The sequence below is a fragment of the Corvus hawaiiensis genome, chromosome 26, assembly GCF_020740725.1.
Source record: "Corvus hawaiiensis isolate bCorHaw1 chromosome 26, bCorHaw1.pri.cur, whole genome shotgun sequence".
Classification (NCBI taxonomy): Eukaryota; Metazoa; Chordata; class Aves; order Passeriformes; family Corvidae; genus Corvus; species Corvus hawaiiensis.
This window is the reverse complement of record NC_063238.1, coordinates 28,834,304-28,852,942: the sequence shown is the minus strand read 5'-3', so window position 1 is coordinate 28,852,942 and position 18,639 is coordinate 28,834,304. Positions and strand designations below refer to the sequence as shown.

At 32.4% G+C, this 18,639-nt stretch overlaps 1 protein-coding gene across 6 annotated transcripts in view; it reads left to right on the top strand.

Annotated features, from left to right (window-relative positions):
- The window catches only part of CSMD3 (CUB and Sushi multiple domains 3), a 612,506-nt gene that overhangs the window by 389,468 nt on the left and 204,399 nt on the right, over positions 1-18,639 (top strand). For all 6 annotated transcript variants that reach the window (XM_048286482.1, XM_048286481.1, XM_048286480.1 and 3 more), the window contains 3 exons: positions 6,742-6,911; positions 14,836-14,992; positions 18,284-18,475. In XM_048286482.1, coding sequence (XP_048142439.1) covers positions 6,742-6,911; positions 14,836-14,992; positions 18,284-18,475 — 519 coding nt within the window. The remainder of the gene's footprint in view (positions 1-6,741; positions 6,912-14,835; positions 14,993-18,283; positions 18,476-18,639) is intronic.

Below are 18,639 nucleotides of genomic sequence, written 5' to 3'. Positions count from 1 at the left end.
GATGTATCTAATGACGACAGAAAAGAGTCCATAATCTTTGAATTGCTTGCTTTGAACATTTCCATGGACAGTGAAAAGAAAATGCCTTTTTGACTCTAAGTAATCACTTCTTAAAAAAATACCTACAGTAAGTATAAATGCTTGTTCACTTTTGATTTTTTATAAAGGCAAACTCTAAGCTCTGGTGTTCCTAAGGAATCAACATTTTCCTTAATATGCTAGGGGTTTGTCTCCAGCTTGTAATACAGAGCAGAAGAATCATCTTAAGTTTGTGAATGTGGAGTTGTTTTCATAGGGTTATAGTGCCTCTGAAGTGTTCCGATCCATTTGGAGATCAGATGTCTTTGCCTAGTTCTCTTTATAATTTTCAATGCCATAGATAGCTTACAAGAATTTTCCTGTAACGGTGTTACAGATAGGAACAAACAAGAGCAATTATTATTGCTTTAAAGGGAAAAATAGTGACATAGATAAAATTAAACTTTTCTTATAATCAATAATGGAATGAAGATGGTTAAAGAACTATTAGAATACTGTAATTCCTTAGTTTAATGGGTTATTTTCATGCTATATTCAAATATAACCAAATGCAGTGTTCATATTCAGCACACACATTTCTTTCTTGGAATTGCTTTTCCTTTCAGCGAAATGTAGAAAGCTGTCTCTATTATGCCAGGATTTCTTATGCCTTTTTTTTTTTTAATCTCCCCTGCCCTCTTCCAGTTTGTTTTTGCTTTCCTTATAAGGCTGTCCAATAGCCAAATTGTATTACTTTTCACTATAACTGTCGTTTATAGACTATAATTGTTTCTATGTCTATGTAAAATAATCTGTGTCTTCATAGCTTCTCAACTGTGTCAAGTCTTTTCCTTTAGCTTTCTTAGGGACATACAATTTCTTTCCAGACTGCTAAACCTTCCCTGGAAGACATTGAATTTAAAATTTTTTTCTTCTGTGCTACTTTAACATTTTCTGTTCATTCTTGTCAGTAGGTCCCAAACGGTCTCTAATCCTGGACTTACAGATTTTTAAGGAACTATGCACCTTGCAATTTTAAAAAACAGAGAAAAACCATAAAAAATCTACAGGCAAACTCATTAATTTATATCATGTTGCATACTTTTCAGATAATACTGTACATTAATTTTTGCTGGTAGAGATTTTTGCCAAGGTGTTCACTGATGTAGCTTCTTTGCCAAGCTTCAGTTAAGGTGCTTTTCAAAAAACACCAAGAACAGACAGAAATGTCTGAAAGGTTATATTGTATGAGAGAAAAATAAATTCAGTGTTCACTGGATATGCATAAATACGGAGCCAAGGAAGTGAAGGTTCTACCACAGATATATCCGTAGTAAATTCCTTAGTTAGCAGGAGAGCTATTAGTTACCTCTGCGCATCTTACTCTATATGCCATTAGTCTTGCTGCATCTGCATAGCTCCATTCATTTCTGTGCATATATAAAATTAAAGATAAAGGTTGCTTTTAATATATTTGGCTTGAAAACAATGTCCTTTTGCTAGCTTTGAGATTTCTTTTCATATGTGGACTGTTTGGGCAGCATGAATTCTGAGTTTAAGGACTGTGATATCCACTTCTATACGTCATTGATTCATCTCAGGACAAATGAATCATAAACTTTCTTCTGTTTGTCAGAAGTAAATTTATTCTCTTAAATATTTCTTCTATCGTGTGAATATGTTATATGTCTGTTATTTTCTTCGGGAGAGGATTCCTAAAAAAAGCAAAATACAGTCATTGAGGTCTCACCACATGTTAGTATAATAGCATTATAATGTGATAAGAAGTTTCTTAATGTTTCTTATGTATTTTAATATTTTTCATCAAGTTTTAACTGTCCCTGTTCCCTATGTGCAAATTTTTACTAAGCTCCAACAGTTCCAGCAATTCCTTAGTTATTTTGTGGAGGAGTTTTTTTGGTTGTTCATGTTGTGGGATATTTTTGGTGGTGGTGTTTTTTAAAAGAATATTAAGTTATTTTAAAGGAAAATCATGCACATTGGTACTTTAAATTCTCTTGATATAGAATGTGGGGTTTTTAATACAATTTGCCCTGTTAATGTTAATGCAGAAGCTCATTTGTCATGCTATTTCTTCATCCTCCTTTGATCAGTTGCAATGCAGGAGGACATTATTTAAAGTATATGGGACTCCTACCCATTCTTGTCAGCTGGAGCAATCAGTTATGAAAAATAATATTAATAATGTAAGTAATTCTTTCTAAGAAAGATTTCTTTTGTATTTGGCCATTGGCCATTTGGCCATTGATGTAGAAATAAATACAGGATCTTCCCAGATCTGGAAATACTGTCTTTCATTATAACATAAATAATGTAGTCATAAAGCAGCCAAAAAATTATTTGCAAAATATATTGAAAATAAGTTTAATACACAAATAGATAGATTAATCTTTTGATGTTCAGATCAGATAGGAAGTAGATACATGTATTGCAGATACATAATAAGAAATTTCTGTTAATCATTTTTGTCTATATGAAAGGAAGTCTTGTATTTTGGAACAATGTAAAATAAAAGGAAAATCCACTATTCTTCTTGATTCAAGAAGACAATGTTCTTTTCACTTTTTTCATCAGCATAGGGTTCCCTGTATTTAACCTGTCAGAATATAAAAACTGCCTGGAAAACTAGTCATAACCTTATAACTCATATTATTCACAGAAATAAAGCTCTAGTGATCACTTAATCCTTTCAGAATTTTTGTGTTATTGTCCATTTTGCTGCCTTGTTTTGACAAGAGTCTGTTTTCTGGTTTATGCTAGCCTTCAGTTGAAGAGGTAGAACATCTGAAGACAAACGGCTTTATAAGAAACCCTTTGTTGAGCACTGAATTTAGATACAGTTTCTGAAGTAACTGTTGATTTACAATCTAATACAGAGTTGTTTAAAGATAAAATCCTTTCTAGAATGCTTCTGCTTACTTGCCCAGTCAAGCCGTTGCAATACACAAGAGATACCTAACCAAGAGATACCATCTTTTCAAAGTACAGAACTGCTAGATGTAGCGCTTACCTTTTGATTCTGTGGGATCGTATTGAAGAAAACAATTTCATTCTGTCTGAATTTTGATCTGTAGGAGCACATCATGTTTTTTGACTGATAATTATTTATGGTGAGCATTTAATCAGCTAAATTGTTGAGAAATATTGCAATATTCTCCTATTGTATTATTTTTTTAAAGCTATTCAATTCATTGAAGAAGTGTATTCAAATGGTTCAAACTGATAAATTTCATTCCTTGGTTAGATCACAATGACATTTTGCTTGATTACAGAATTTAAATACACTAATAAACAGCAGTTAAAATTAATCTGTTTTATTATGGAAAGGTGCAATGAACACACATTCATAGCCAAAAGCATAACAATCTTTTATTGTAATTATCTTGTTATAGAAGGTTTTACTTTTCATTATTTTTCCTTTGAGGTTTTTGTTTATTTTCCTTTCTAATACTGAAATGAATCTATTATTTCTGCCAAAGTCTGGAAACAGTAATTCACTTCAGTAATTCACTTACTGTTACATCCTTCTACTTTATATTAGGCTGAATTAAACTCTTTGTGAAAATATATCTGGATGTGGAATATTTTTCCTTTTTTTTTTCCCTACAAGAAAAGTGTGTAGGGTAGATTCTAGGTTTCAGCTGAAACAAGTAGAGCTTTTTAAAGAAACAAAAACTTTATAAATAAAGCAACCTGATTTTTATCTCTTTTGAACAGGGAATATTACTAAAATGAAACATTAATTCAGTAAAGAAATATTTGTAAGTTCTGACAACAGCTCTAATTATGCTTTAAAGAATGGCTACAGACTCTCTGATCTGCTGTAATGTTTCCTTTACTTCTGAAATACTGTTTTGTCACTTCTTTTTTCTGTTCTATGTTTCCCTATTTACACATATTCCCTTAATTTTATCCTGGTTTTCCTTTTAAGTCTCTTTTACTCACTATAATGCCCCTTAAAATTATTTTCCAAACACTTTGAAAAAATTGCATGTGTTTAATATTTGGATTTATTTTAAACTTAAGAACTCTATTTACATTACTTTTCCTGACACTTTTTTTACTCAGCACTTAAATGCAAATAGAACGATTAGGGTCTCTTCTTATTTTTGCTCTAGTATTAATTATAGAATAGAAGGAAACTGTAAGTTCCATGAAGTTCCATGTGATTTTAAAAAATGCAGCCACCTGTTCATGTTTATAGATAGGAGTGGAGATTGTCAGATAGAACTATCTATGCTGCAGTTTGGAACACCTTACAATATTAATCGTGGACCTTACCAGTTTGATTTAGCACTTGTTCAGAAATATAATCCTAACTCCTGTTTTTCTGTGAGTATGTGCTTGATACTTTGTGGTTAGTTGTTCTGTTGTGGCTTTTTAAGACATAATTTGCACTGACAGGAGGCAAGGAGAGAAGCCAGGAACTAAAAGTTGATTTTGTCAGAATTCCTCTGACAAGTGTACAAAAGAAGCAGCTGTTGTAGGCTGGACTGTGTGCCTCCATGGAACTGTGATGATGCAATGGGAGAAATTCTATTATACTGTGGTTTTCGATACTGCTGTTGCTAAACTAGCTTTCTTGTCTGCTAACACAAGATACAAAAAAATCACATAATGGTTTGGGTTGGAAGGAACCTGTAAAGATCATGTAGTACATCTGTCTGCCATAGGCGGGAACATTTTTGACTCAATCAGGTTGCTCAAAGCCTCATTCAACCTGACTTTGAACACTTCCAGGGATGGGACATCCACAACTTGGAACACAATATTCTCTCTCTAAATTCAGAAAGTCATATTGATAAATATGATGACATAAAAAGTTTCCTTCTTTTTAACAGAAAACTTAGCCTGATTCTAAAACAGTAGTTAAAAATGTCCTAACAGTTAGCTGACTTCTGTGCTCAGATTTTAAAAAAATTGCTTTGAATTATATTTCTGACATAACCCAGAGTTGATGGATAAACCTAATACCATAATTACCTTGTGCCTTTTGGCTTTTTTATCTCTCTGGAATGGGAAAGGATATCTCACAGTCTTGAAATTATGATCATCTTACTCCTTTCTGTTGTAATTCAAAGTGACCTATGCATCTTTGAAATAGCAAATACCCATTTACTTGAGAGTGCAATAAAAGGATAGATGTGATCATGTGGACTAAAAGGTTTTCCACTTTTGCCTAGATTAAGTGTATCCAGCTATTCCAGTACAAAATAATATCACCTGAATTATTTGGGTACTTGTTCCATATCAGTGAATTAGATGTAGTCATCAAGCATTTGTTCTTCGTTCTGTGCCTTATTTGGCTTTCTGTGCAATGTCTGCTTTAGCTGCATACAGAAAGGGTAGTTAATCAAGTTGGGCTTTTTTTTTGTCATTGCTGTCCAAATTTCATATACAAAATATATATTCCAATATCCTGAATGTTGCTCAAACAAGTCTGGGGTGGGAATTATAATAATGTTAATAAAAATTAAAAGCTTTTAGAATAGATACTGTAGTTTGCTTAAGCATCTTTTCAAACTATTAAGATTATTGCATAGTTTTGCAGAACAACATTACTTACTCTGTGAAATTATAAATCAGTTAAATTCCCAGGTTAAAATAAATGAGATGCATTCTCATGAGACTGGGTAAAATAAGTGGCAAAAATATTGAAATAATCCTGAAAACAACCATAAAACCAGAAAATTTAGTGTTACAGTTAAATTTAAAATTAATCTAAATCTGTTAAAAAGAGAGGAAATACTCTTGTACTTTCACTATAATGGCCACATATCAAGACTAAATAAAAAGGGAAGCAAAGGATTATAAAAGTTTCTTAGTGTCTATTTAAAATACCTGGTAACTAAAGGCTAAAAGTTACCTAATTAAAATTATGCATATAGTCCAATATATGATAGGAAGTGAAAGTTAGTTAATAATGACTAATGAAGCATTGTCAAAAGTGTTTTATATTTCCAGGCTTTTTTTGATGATTAAATGAATTGCCAAAATCTTGAATTATAAGGCTTACTTCTTGAAATAATAGTATTATTTGAAAATACTTATTTATATTTTTATGTCTTAATCTTAAACCAATTTAATTCACTTTTTTTTTTCCTCCAGGAGTTACGTTTTTCTTCTTTTATGTTATTGAAATTGTTTTTTTCTATATTTATCTGGTAGATGTAACATAACTATTTTTCTACTGTAATTTACATGATTGACTATGTTGGTTATCATGGTTAAATAATATCTGAGGGAAAAAGAATCATTAATCTATGTGAAAATGCATGTATCTACATATATATATATTTATGCATGTGCATGTATATATAAATAAATACGCATATAAATTTATAGAATTCTTTTACTTTCATTTAATTTGCAAGTCTTTATGAATTTCAGTGTTGGAGAAGTTAAAACCAATACACCAAAATTCAAGGAAGATCCTTTAAAACAATATCATTATGAAATGTGTCATTAATATGATTTCAACTCTCTAAATTTTTTGACATACTTTTATTAAAGTATTGAAATTTAGAAATACTCTTGCAGCCTCCAATCACTGTCATGATTGTATACTTAAAATTAGATTTTAGATATTAATAAACATTAATAATGTTAAACTAGGTTACATTAACATTACCATTATCACCATTACTAAAAGTATTTAGGTGTTCTATTAAAATATGCCTTAACATTTTTTTTTAATTGCAGCTGAATGTGGAGCCTCCACGACAAATAATGAAGGAATCTTATTGTCCCCCAATTATCCTCTTAATTATGAAAACAACCATGAATGTATTTATAGCATTCAGGTACAAGCAGGGAAAGGAATCAATATTTCTGCCAGAACATTTCACTTAGCCCAAGGAGATGTTCTTAAGGTATGTAATCATGTAACTTATTTGTTATTTCTGAGCTTGTACTACCTCACATCATTGAGGTTTATCTGTCTGCAATACTACAGTACCAGGTAAGTGGATTTCAAGCATCTCTTAGAAAATATGTTACTAAATTTGTTCCATTTTAAAACGTTCAAAATTAGGCACTCTCAGGTACCTCTATAATCTGTTTCTTAGTGCATTTTTTTCTGACCAGAGAAAATTAAAAAAGAGGTTGAAATAATAAAAGAAATGTTGCCATAATGGTTATTTTTATTCAAGTTTTAGTGTTAAATATTCATCAGTTACATCTTTTGATTTGTTTACTTACTCAGTATCTTCATATCTTGAGCTGTGATCTAAACATAATAAAACATAACACCCATAACTTTAATTTAACACTGTCTACATATTGCCTTCTGTATATAAGGTTTATACTTTAAATTACTTTAATCTGGTGTGGTATATAACATCTGCAAAATGGTAATCACAGCAATTGCATGTGAATAGAATTTTTGCATTGAAAAAAGAAACCACAAAGGGGAAAGAAGGATACTAGAACCTAGCAGAGTTTTATAGAGCGATTTCACCCTTTGATTTGTTCATATGTTTTATTACTGTACTCCAAAAAGTACAGTTCTAGCTGCATGTATTACTTAGCCAGCTACACATTTAAAGCTGATGTTGATCAGGGTGCCTTTTTGCAAATCCCATCTGCTATAGCACACCAATGCAATAAGTTATCCGTGATTAAATAATTGTCCAATTGTTCAGAATTTGTAATTTAATTAAGTTTGCCTCTGTGAAATCAAAGGAACAAGAGGTACTATGCCAATCACATTTGATTTTTATAAGTTTTTCTGCCATATTCTTCCATGTACTTATTAAATGAGAAGGATTATGGAAATATATATTTCTAAGAAACAACTGTGATTCATACCGGGGTTTATCTCATCTAACTGCAGCCATCTGTACATTAGGGTAGGATTTCTGTCATTAGTTGTCAGATACAAGCCTTTTCAAAAGGGGCAAATTATACCTAAAATATAAGCAGACCTAAACAACTAATGTAAGATGAAATCAGGCAGCAAGAAGAAAAAAGTTATAATATGCTCTTCTTAAAGCAAAACACAAGCAAAGAAAAATAAACCAAAGGCTAATAGATACCCAGAATGCCCAGGGTATCAATTTTAAATTGAACTTGTTGCTTATTTCAGAACCAAGTAGATGCCTTTTAATTGTTACCTTAATTAATTTTGAAAGATTTTATTTGAAAGTTGATCAGTATGCATTAACATGTAAGTAATATGGAAAAAACCCTCAAACCAACCAATGAACCAACCAAACCATTCGCTCAAGGAACTATTAACCAATAAAAGCATATGGCTAGATTTTTCTCAAGACTTTTTTGATTGAAACCATTCAGCTCTATTATCTTAATTTAAATCATACCACTGTAGGAAGGGAGCTACAGTTATGTGCAGTTAGATAAATATAAATGAATATAAATATAAAGCAATTCAAATTTTTCTTCTTTTTCTTTTTTTAATTATTTAATGTACATATTTGGAAAGATCTATACACTTACGACTTTTCAAGTTCCATTTGAACCATATGCACTTCAGATGTTTAAGTTTAACAAGACAATATTAGCTCAGAAACTTAGAGAAGAAAATTCTGCTTTAATACTGCTACTCAATGTGAAATCAAGAGTAACGCAAAATTAATTATAAATAGAGGAAGGCCATCACTCAGCTGTAAATGTCAGTACATTTACAGACGCATTTGCTGTATTTTGCAGGTGTGTTTTTTAAATGAAACTAGTATTGTGTAATTAGAGTGTTTGTTTTTCAAGCCAGCAGCCTTGAATTATAATAAGGAGCTGGAGTTCCTCCTGATCTATTAAAAAAAAAAATAAAAAAAAGGTAAGAGGTATTCTTGATTATGGTTGTCTCTTTTTTCAGTCTATCTGGCATCATAGTGAGACAGAGGCACTCAACCTTTACAATTGTGGGAAGAAATATCTTTGGAACCCTCCATGTCTTTTCCTGCCTCCTTTCTTAGATGAGGTTCTCACAAACTTAAGCCTTAATTCTGTCCACTCTTTTTTCATGTGTTCATTTGATAAAGGAATTTTTTCAGGAAATACATTAGCAGTCACACAACCCAAACTTTCCTCCTGGAATCAGGTGTGAAGTTGTCTGTTGATCCCTATTTTTATTCTACTCTAAAAAAGTGAAAACACTGCTTAATTTGCCTGTTTTTTTGATTGTGGAGAATAAGCTTCTGGCTACAGGAATAGGACATTAGGGTTGTACTTTAGTCTTAAATAAATCAGTAATAGTCAACAAATGCTTTTAACCTAATATGTATATCTACTTTATAACTGGAAGGAACTTAAGTTTAAAAAAAAAAAATCATCCTGTCTTACAGAAAACAGCCAAGTGACATATAGTGAATACACAGTTCCCCATCAACTGTGAACTAGGGAGGGTATAGGAGTCCCCATTTTAAAATCAAGATACTTAAAACACCAGCTTCTAGAGAGGTCTTCCTTCCCCCAAACGCAAATTAAGTAACTCCATAATATTTCATGGCTAAAGCTCAGGTTTTCAGTGACGAACTTTGCTTGGATAATCCATCTCTTTTCATCAGAAGTGAGGGATGAAAATGCTGGCAAAGAAGTTAGTCATGTACTTTGTGGTACTTTTTCTTGCAGCTAGGATTTTTAGATTACTAGAGGTATGCAGCTAAAATTCCATTCAAAGTGATTAGACTGAGTATTCTAATAAAATTTTGACAAGCTCTTTAATGACATCATGAGGTCTGCTGCTTGCTACTTGAATTAACTGACCATGGATGACATTTATATCTGACAAGCACTGTGATTGAAACAATGAAACAGCTGTGCTGGGAATACAGCATTAGGGAGAAACAGCATATTTAACACAAGTAAATCACCACCCTTACTATTACTCCAGGGGCAGAGAAGGAGGAGTTCCCTTTTATCACTTCTGAACTGGTATAGAACTGAGGTTTCAGAGTATATAATTTGTTTTTCATTTGCTTCATTTAGCATGCAATTCTCTTGTTCTCTTTTTAATGTAACTGCTCTGGCGACTTACATTAACGGTGCAGTTCTTTTGGTGTTTTATTAGAAACTGTAACAAATATGTAAATATCTCTACTTTTTTTTTTGTGTGTGTGTGTGTGTTGGGATATAAGCCGCTCTTGACAGTGCCACATCTTGTTTTAATATTTCTGAAAGTTATATGAAGACATATGAAGAATTTAGGATCTGTATAATCACTACAGGCTAATCCATTTAATGTTAATCTCAGAAACTCTGTAACACTTGCTTCCTTCTTTGCAACTGTACTGATAACTGAGTTTGTGCACTATATTTCCAGAATTCAGTATTTTTAGAGTAATCTACCTATGTGGGAGGCAAAGATAAATAATGCATTTTTTCCAAAGTATGAAAATATTGCTAGCTGGTTTTTGTTCCTTGCTTTTATCTCCATCCCCAATTTTGCTTGTAAACTCTCTAGTCTCTGCTAGCTGTATGCAAATGCTTGAGATATACACAGAAAGAACAGAGTTGCCATTTTTCTGCTCGCCTGAATAGTCCATTGACAGTGGTGAACATGTTATTTGTGTTGAAATGTGTTGAATGTAGAAAATATTCTTTTATATCAAAGATATTTTAATATACTTTCTAATTTAGGGGAGAGGCACTTTTATTAAAATTGAAACTTGAACAAGGCTAATATGATTGTTTTCTTTATTTTAAGTAGATTTCAGCATAAATAAAAATGTACCTATGCATGGTACTAATTAATGGGTGGTTTTCTGGTAATGTTTAAATAAAAAAAAAACAAACCACCTCCAAAATTCTGCAGACAGTTTTCATTAGGTAAACCTAAAACACAAGAGAGAGGAACACCAAATATGAAAAGGACTGAGATAGAAAAAGAACATCAGTTGTTTCTGGGGATCTTAGTTCTCTTTTGTAGTAGACTATCTACTTGGCTTTATGTAGCGTGAGAGCTCCTGTGGTCAGTGATATTGCACCTATGTGGAAAAAATTGATTTAAGAATTATTTTTAATAATGCAATCAAGCGATCTTTCTTTTTCCTTTTACTAAAGCACTCACTGCAGCAACTAGCAGGTAACAGTGTGTCAGCAAACAGAACTGGCACTCAGGGTTCCCTTCGCCTCTGCTTGGCTCAGCACTGTTTGTACTCCTGCCAAATATAGAGGATTCAGTTTTACTGCATTTGTTCATTGTCTCCTCTATGAGCCAGATTATAAATGTGTATACATGATTCAGTTTTTGAGGGTTTTGGACAAAGACTTTGAAGGGATGTGATGTTTGGACCTTTTTGCTAATTTGTTTCTTAAGAATCTTCATGTTTGTAATAATAATACTTTTAGCAATATCATCCTGAATATAACACTTAGAAAAAGGTAATAAATGTAGGGGACAAAAAAACCCCCAAAACATATGGACCCTTTTCTGTCTTTATATTAGTGCTTCTATTCGCATGTGATATACATTTGACAGGGCGTTGACAGCCTCAGTTCTGAGCTGCTGATTTTATGTTATTTCTTCTCTTTATAAAGGAACAGATCTTCATATCCATATGCCTTTTATGTTTCAATGAAAAATCACAAAAATAGCTTGATTAAAATGCACAAATTTTACACATTCACTTATGATACTCTCTTGGTAAAATTTTATATAGTCAAATAAATTAGCAGAAAAAAAGGCATTATTTTCCATCTAAAATTTGTTAATAATGGAGCCACTTAAGAGATTAGCAAATTTTCTTTGCTCTCTAACTGTAAATGCAAACAACGCTTCCTTCAAAAATGGAATATAACTTCTATTAGTTGAAATATTTAGGTAGAGTGTTCACTATTAGCATCCTACCCTATAATATTTCTATATATTACTGTGGTATGAAGAACATTAACTCAACTTTCTGTGCCTTTGTTTTTCTTTATGAATTAATCATTTAAAGTATTGGGCCATAGAAAAAGTAATAAAGATGGACCTCTGTTTTCTAAATAGTTTGTTACTGGCATATCTAGGCATTATCCAGTCATGAACCAATTATCTTTGAACTAATGTTACACGATGTCTTTAAGAAAAATATATCCAACCAAATAGTATTTTTAAAATGATTATTCTTGGAATTACTTTTATCACCCAAGTGACTTAAATCTAGATGTGCTGGCAAGGCCTATAAGAAAATATATTTGTATATTAAAAATAAGCTAATTGTGCTACCTTAATTCGCATATAATATTACCTTCCAAAAAAACTATACAGCTGAATTACTAACTCATTCAAAATCATTATCTCCCACCTAATTTAACAAGGTTAGAAAGAAAATGTTGATTCTGCAAATCTCAGAAGGGTCTCCTACCACTTTATTGGCAAGTTAAATCGTATACTTTAAATGATTCTAAATATAGCCGGGTTTTTTCCTATTAACTCAAATGCAGCACAGAAATGAAAATGTGACTTAAATTGAGTTACACTACAAAAAAATTCATTAATTTATTGTCCTAAGGGAGACCCCAGTGTCTTAAGAAGAGGGGTACTTTGAATGTCTGAAAGACAGCAACCAAAAGAAAAAATAATTCAATTTAGTGTTTAAATGAATCAAAATCCTGCCTCAGCTAAATGCACTTCTCCTACTCAAATGAATTAGTTTCAGTAGTGTTAGATACTTTAAATTCTGTTCCTTCATAGAAATTATATAGGCTTAAAAATATTGTACAGTGTGACAGCTAGTTAGCCCATGAAATAGAATGAGTATTAACTAATGAGAGTGGAATAATGTGAAAGCGGACTAATGTGTTTGGACATCTAACAAAATTGGCAATAAAGGGTGTGTGGGGAAATTCTAACCTGAAGAAAATTGGTATCATGACATGGTTTATTCAAAGTTTTGGTGAGACATTGAGAATAGCTGGTATAACTTATTAACAGCTTCCTTTGGTTAAGTATTAGCAATACACACATAGAAGAAAATGGTTTACTCTTATCTAGTTTTTAAAAATAAAATAAATCCTGAATCCTTGGTTATTATTAATTATAAAAGGATTCAAGCTGGGTTTTGTTTAAGTCTGTCATGATGTAAATATCTCTTCTGCATAGCAGTAATTCTCCTGAAATGGATATTTTCCTTACAGTTGCTAAAACAAAATTAAGTGCATTTCAGAATTAATTTTCTAGGTTGGGTGGGGTTTTTTATTTGGATTTAGTTTTGGGGTTTTTTTTCTTGTTTTGTGGTTAGTTTTGGGATTTTTTTTTTGTGTTTCTGGCTTGTTTTATGATCTCAGTATCATTTTAAAGGAGTTTTTTAAAAAGATAAGACATCTATTTTAATACTGCTATATATATATATATCTTGAAATTATATTTTAGTTGATATGCATTAATTGCACTTTTTTTCTTCTTCTCTGATTTTTTTCCTTTTACTCCATATAAGGACATCGGCTTTTAAATTTAAATTTGCATGTAATTTATTTGTTGTGTCAGTAAAAACCAAGGAATTATGTCAAGTCATCTTGTTGTGCATCTTAAACTGCTGTACTCATTACAGATAGCTAGAAGTCACTTACTTGTTTTATTTCAGCATATCATTAAATGTAAAGTCTGTGTTATTACTGGAGACATGAGGATTTCTGGAAAATAGGATTTAGGTGTGCAACTCATTCTTACAGATGGGGAACAGGCATCATAATACTTCACATTTACTTTTTTGCCTTACTACTATTGCTGATGTATTTGTTTTGATTTCATTCTGATGAAAATTCCTGTCTAAAAATGAAAGCTTTAATTACATTTGTAATTAATAGAATTACAATAGAATTGAGAACTGCAGACAATTCTGTATACTTTAATAAGGCTTTATAATCTCCCTTTACTGCAATTCGAAAATTATTCACAGGTCAATTTACTGATTTGCAAGCGAAATTTTTCATAAACCACATTAATCAAAGTTTTAGTTAAATATTAGTTTAAATATATTTATTATATATAATATATATAATCTATATTATATTATATATTTATATTATATATATTATATATAGTATATATATTATAATATAGATTATATATATTATATATATATTATATATATATTATAATATATATATTAAATATAGTTAAATAAATCCTACAGGAAATAATGTTTGGATGAGCAATTATCATTAAATTTTAGGGGGTTTCTTTAGGAATTACAGGAATACAACAACCTTTGGTGTTTTAAAGCAACCAGATTTTTAGGGAAATTTCCTGAGAATTATTGGAAGATTGTTCGACATATTTAGTATTCTGATAGAAGGAAAAGAACAATACTCGAAGAAAAATAAAAATTCTGTACTATGATTTACATATAGATTACATTACTCTTTCAATTTATGGAAGCAGTTGTTAAATTTATTTCCTAGTCTCTTTTTACTTCACAGTTATATTTTAACCTGTCTTCACATGATAAAAAGCTACCACAGGTTTATTTAAGAGGACAAAATTGGGGATATGTGAGATTTTCTGTTATGTCACCTCAGACTTGGGGCAGATACACATTATAGGTGTTCACTGATAACATTACAATACTGACAGTGAAAGAGAAAACACAGAGATCTAAAAAAAACTGAGCTGCCCACTTCTATTGTTTTGTAAAAATTGAATTATTTTAAACTGCATTTGAAAAATCACCAAACTGAAGTCAATTTAAGTCAAGGGAGGCAAATAGTATATCTAAATAGTACTTCAGGTTGACTGGCAAAGATCTCCCTTGGCAGAGCTGTTCACCCTCTTAATGCAAATGCACAGAATTGTTTTGTAAATAAAATGTATCTTTTTTTCTTTCTTCCTAACTGTAAAACTCAAATTTTTTACAGATCTATGATGGCAAAGACAACACTGCTCACCTGCTGGGAGCATATACTGGGGCATCATTAAGAGGCCTGACACTAAGTAGCACTTCAAATCATTTATGGTTGGAATTTAACTCGGACATGGAGGGCACTGATGAAGGTTTTCAACTTGTGTATACCAGTAAGTATTTGAGAAAACAGTAGAAATAGATTTATGCTTTTAAAGGAATGAAAATTATTCTCTCTTAAGATAAAAATGCAGTTAAATGACAAATATGGAAGAAATTCAGAGCAAATCACTCATCAAAAGAGTATACTTTCATAGCTGTACCTCAAAAAACCCAAAACACATAGAACACTGAAACCTGGCTTTAACAGTCATTTCTTTAATCTGGTACGTAAATCACTCTTGTTTTTCTAGAGGGTTATTTTTCAATTTTGGAAAGCATAAGAAAAAACAGGGTAAATGTCAGTTGATTGTTTTAGCACATAAAAATATTGAAGCATGTGAGTAGTTTAAAAAGTGCAACCAAAGAACAATGCTTCATGAAGATAATTCATAAGTAAAGGAAATTTTCGTTCTTAAGACTCATCTTTGATAGTTAGTTTGCTTTTGTTTCTGAGCTAGGATTATTTTTCAGAATAATCCAATTTGGAACCAAAGTGATAAAGAAAGGTTCTTAACAAAAACCTATATGTGGACTTAAACTATAAAGATGAGGAGAAGAAAAACTGGTTCTGATCCCTGGCTTAGAGGGTATATGGAAGCAGCTATATACTTTTATTTACCAAGTGTCAGGTTCTGAAAATTGTAGCACATGACTATTGACACGTAGTGTATATGACTTTTTTAGTGTATAATTATTTCATCATCACTGAATTATTACGTAGAACTAATTTTTATCAAGCAGGACACTGTTATAAGGTAATTCTGCAATGCAGCTATCAACAGGTTTTTTTTTGTCCTTGTACTCAAATCGCTCCTTTTTCACCTGTTTAAAAATTGTTCTTTTAAAAACTAGACATAATGTTTTTAAAATTAATTCTAATTAAAAAATAACGTAATTCTTGCAGAAGGAAAGGAAAATATTTCAAGATAATAAAAGAGTAAGTAATTATTTTCCAGGTGAAAATTGCATAATTATACTCTGTAATAGCATGTGCTAGAATAGGACTGTACCCTATGATTAAAGATAGGACTTTCAGTGCTGTGTTACTATTGTAGTAGGTGTCAAGGTAAGTAATTTTTCTTATTTATGTAGGTACATCCAAGCCCAGCACTTGAACCTTATCAGTAATATTTCCTGTCTTTTGAGATATTCATATTGGACTACACTTTCCTAGCCTGAAGAATTCTTAGCCTGAACAGTGATGGATCTTCTTTTGTTGATATTGGTAAAATTGGAAGAAAAATACTAAGTCCAGATGAAGGCCACAAAGAGGATCGGAGTCCTGGAGCACCTCTCCTATTAAGAAAGGCTGAGAGAGTTGGGGCTGTTCAGCCTGGAAAAAAATAAGGCTCCTCATAGGACCTAAAGGGAGTGCCTAAAGGGAGCCTACAAGAAAGATAGAGAGGTACTCTTTATAAGGACAATGTAGTAATAGGACAAGGGGTGCTGGCCTTAAACTGAAAGAGGGTATGTTTAGGTTGGATACAAGGAAAGAGCGTAATCTGAGCTCTGTCTGGGTGGATCCATCAGCCAGGATAGATAGTGCAGACCTCCCAGTCAGAGATGCCATCTTTGCTCAGAGGAGTGCCCACCATCCTGCCTTGAGGGTCAGGTTGGATGAGCACCCTTGAGCTCTACAGATGGTCAAAAACTGGTGCTCCTTTGCTGAGTTATGAGGACTTCAAGTCTCTCTACTGGGCCAGTGGAAGCTTCACCCTTCAAAGAGGTGTTCTCCCTGTGTGCCCTCCTGCACAAACTGCCTCACCATGCCCTGGCTGAAGCACTCTGCCCTCTGCCTGCTCTGGTCACACCCAGTTAGGGCAGCAAAAATGCTGCTAGTTCCCATGGTTAGGCATTGGAGTTACGTGTTCCCCTTCAAGAGGGAGGTCATCAGTTAAAAAGCTGACTTGGGTTCTGCGTCTGTAAGGAAGCTTTCCAGAAATGAGGACATCTCAGGGATCAAGGCAGATCTGAACTTCTTTTCACATTGTTGTGGTCAGAAGTTGTCTCAGAAGACAGGAAATTCTAGCTGGTCAATAAGTGTCCAGACCAGCATTATCAAAAATGGTTCTTCATCTGGGACTCACTTTAATGTCTTTCAGAGGTTCTGCAGCACACACTGTACTAAGAAACCATAGTTTAGGAATGAGAAAAGTTCAGCTCAGAGGTTTTGGAGGCTCTTCAAAAGGTGAGACATGTTCAGTCACATATGAAATGAGCTGAAGGAAGAACCTGAAAGATACAGCATTTGACATGGTTTTTTTCCCCCCTTACATGAGCAGCCTTATCCAACGTTTACAATGCATTTGCAAGCATTTTGCCTGTAAAATAAAATAATCTTTTTTTCAATCAAGAATAGTAATGAAGCATCTGAGGAGAGATTGTGAAAGGCTACCAACTGTTGACCAGATGGCCACATACTGTGTCAATGATTTGTTGAACAAAGCAGACATGAAAACCCCTTCATTTCCTCCCATATTACCTATGTATAGGAATAGCAATCTGATGCAAAGTCTCTTTTTTTTTGCCTACAAGCATTCTAAGCTGCATGATATTGGTAAAAGTATTTGGTTTTGAACAAAGCGAGGTTTTGAGTTGCTTCACAGTTAATAACAGAAAACTTGATTTGGAATAGAAAATTTTTCTCCCAAATTGTGGTTTATGTTTCCTCATTTGTTAGTATACCTCCCTGTTTCCATATAATGAATTGATATTTTATTTTCTTCTTGCTTCATGTCTCCTAAGTCTCAAAAATGTCCAAGCTGTTTGGCTTGAATTCTCTGTATCATCATTGTCTTTGATTCCTGAATGTAGTTCTTAAATTTACGAACTACTGAACAAAAGATTAGGGTAGGGATTGATGAAAATTGCAGTTTTTCTTTGGTGCCACTGGTGCTATTGCACTGTCGTTGTTACTATGAAAAATAATGAGAAATCTGCTGTTAAGTTTTGTTTATGAGCCTTTAAATGTCTATTCACAAGTAAATGGACAGTCCCTTAACCTGCCCGATTTTAAGTTATCATAACATTTTAAAACTTATTGATAATTAGAATGATTTTTTTTCTGTCTTTAATTGAACTCTTAGGAAAATTGAATTAATAACACAGCTTGGTCATGCTCTAAGAAAGATGTATAGGCAGTTATCCTACTTAGACTGCTTAAAAACAGAGAAGAAATCCTAAAGGTGTTGTTACATGTAGTTTGAAAATGACTGATTTCCACTGAAAACCAGAAAATCTGAATGCCATTAATGTATTTTTCTGTTTGATTTTGTAAATACAACATTTTATTCTTCCCACAGGTTTTGAGCTGTCACATTGTGAGGACCCTGGTGTGCCACAGTTTGGATATAAAATCAGTGACCAAGGTCATTTTGCTGGAAGTACTATAATTTATGGATGCAATCCAGGTTACACACTCCATGGAAGTAGCCTTCTAAAGTGTATGACTGGGGAAAGAAGGGCATGGGACTATCCTCTACCATCATGCATTGGTATTACACTCATATATTTTTTATTTCTTTACTTACTTTTTGAATGCAAGAAAGAAAAAAAATTAAGGGTTATTAGATCTATGTAAAATCTGATGTGTATGATCTATTTACAGATCAATTTACACAGGCATTTATAGTTCTTTCTGCATAGATCTCATCTAAGT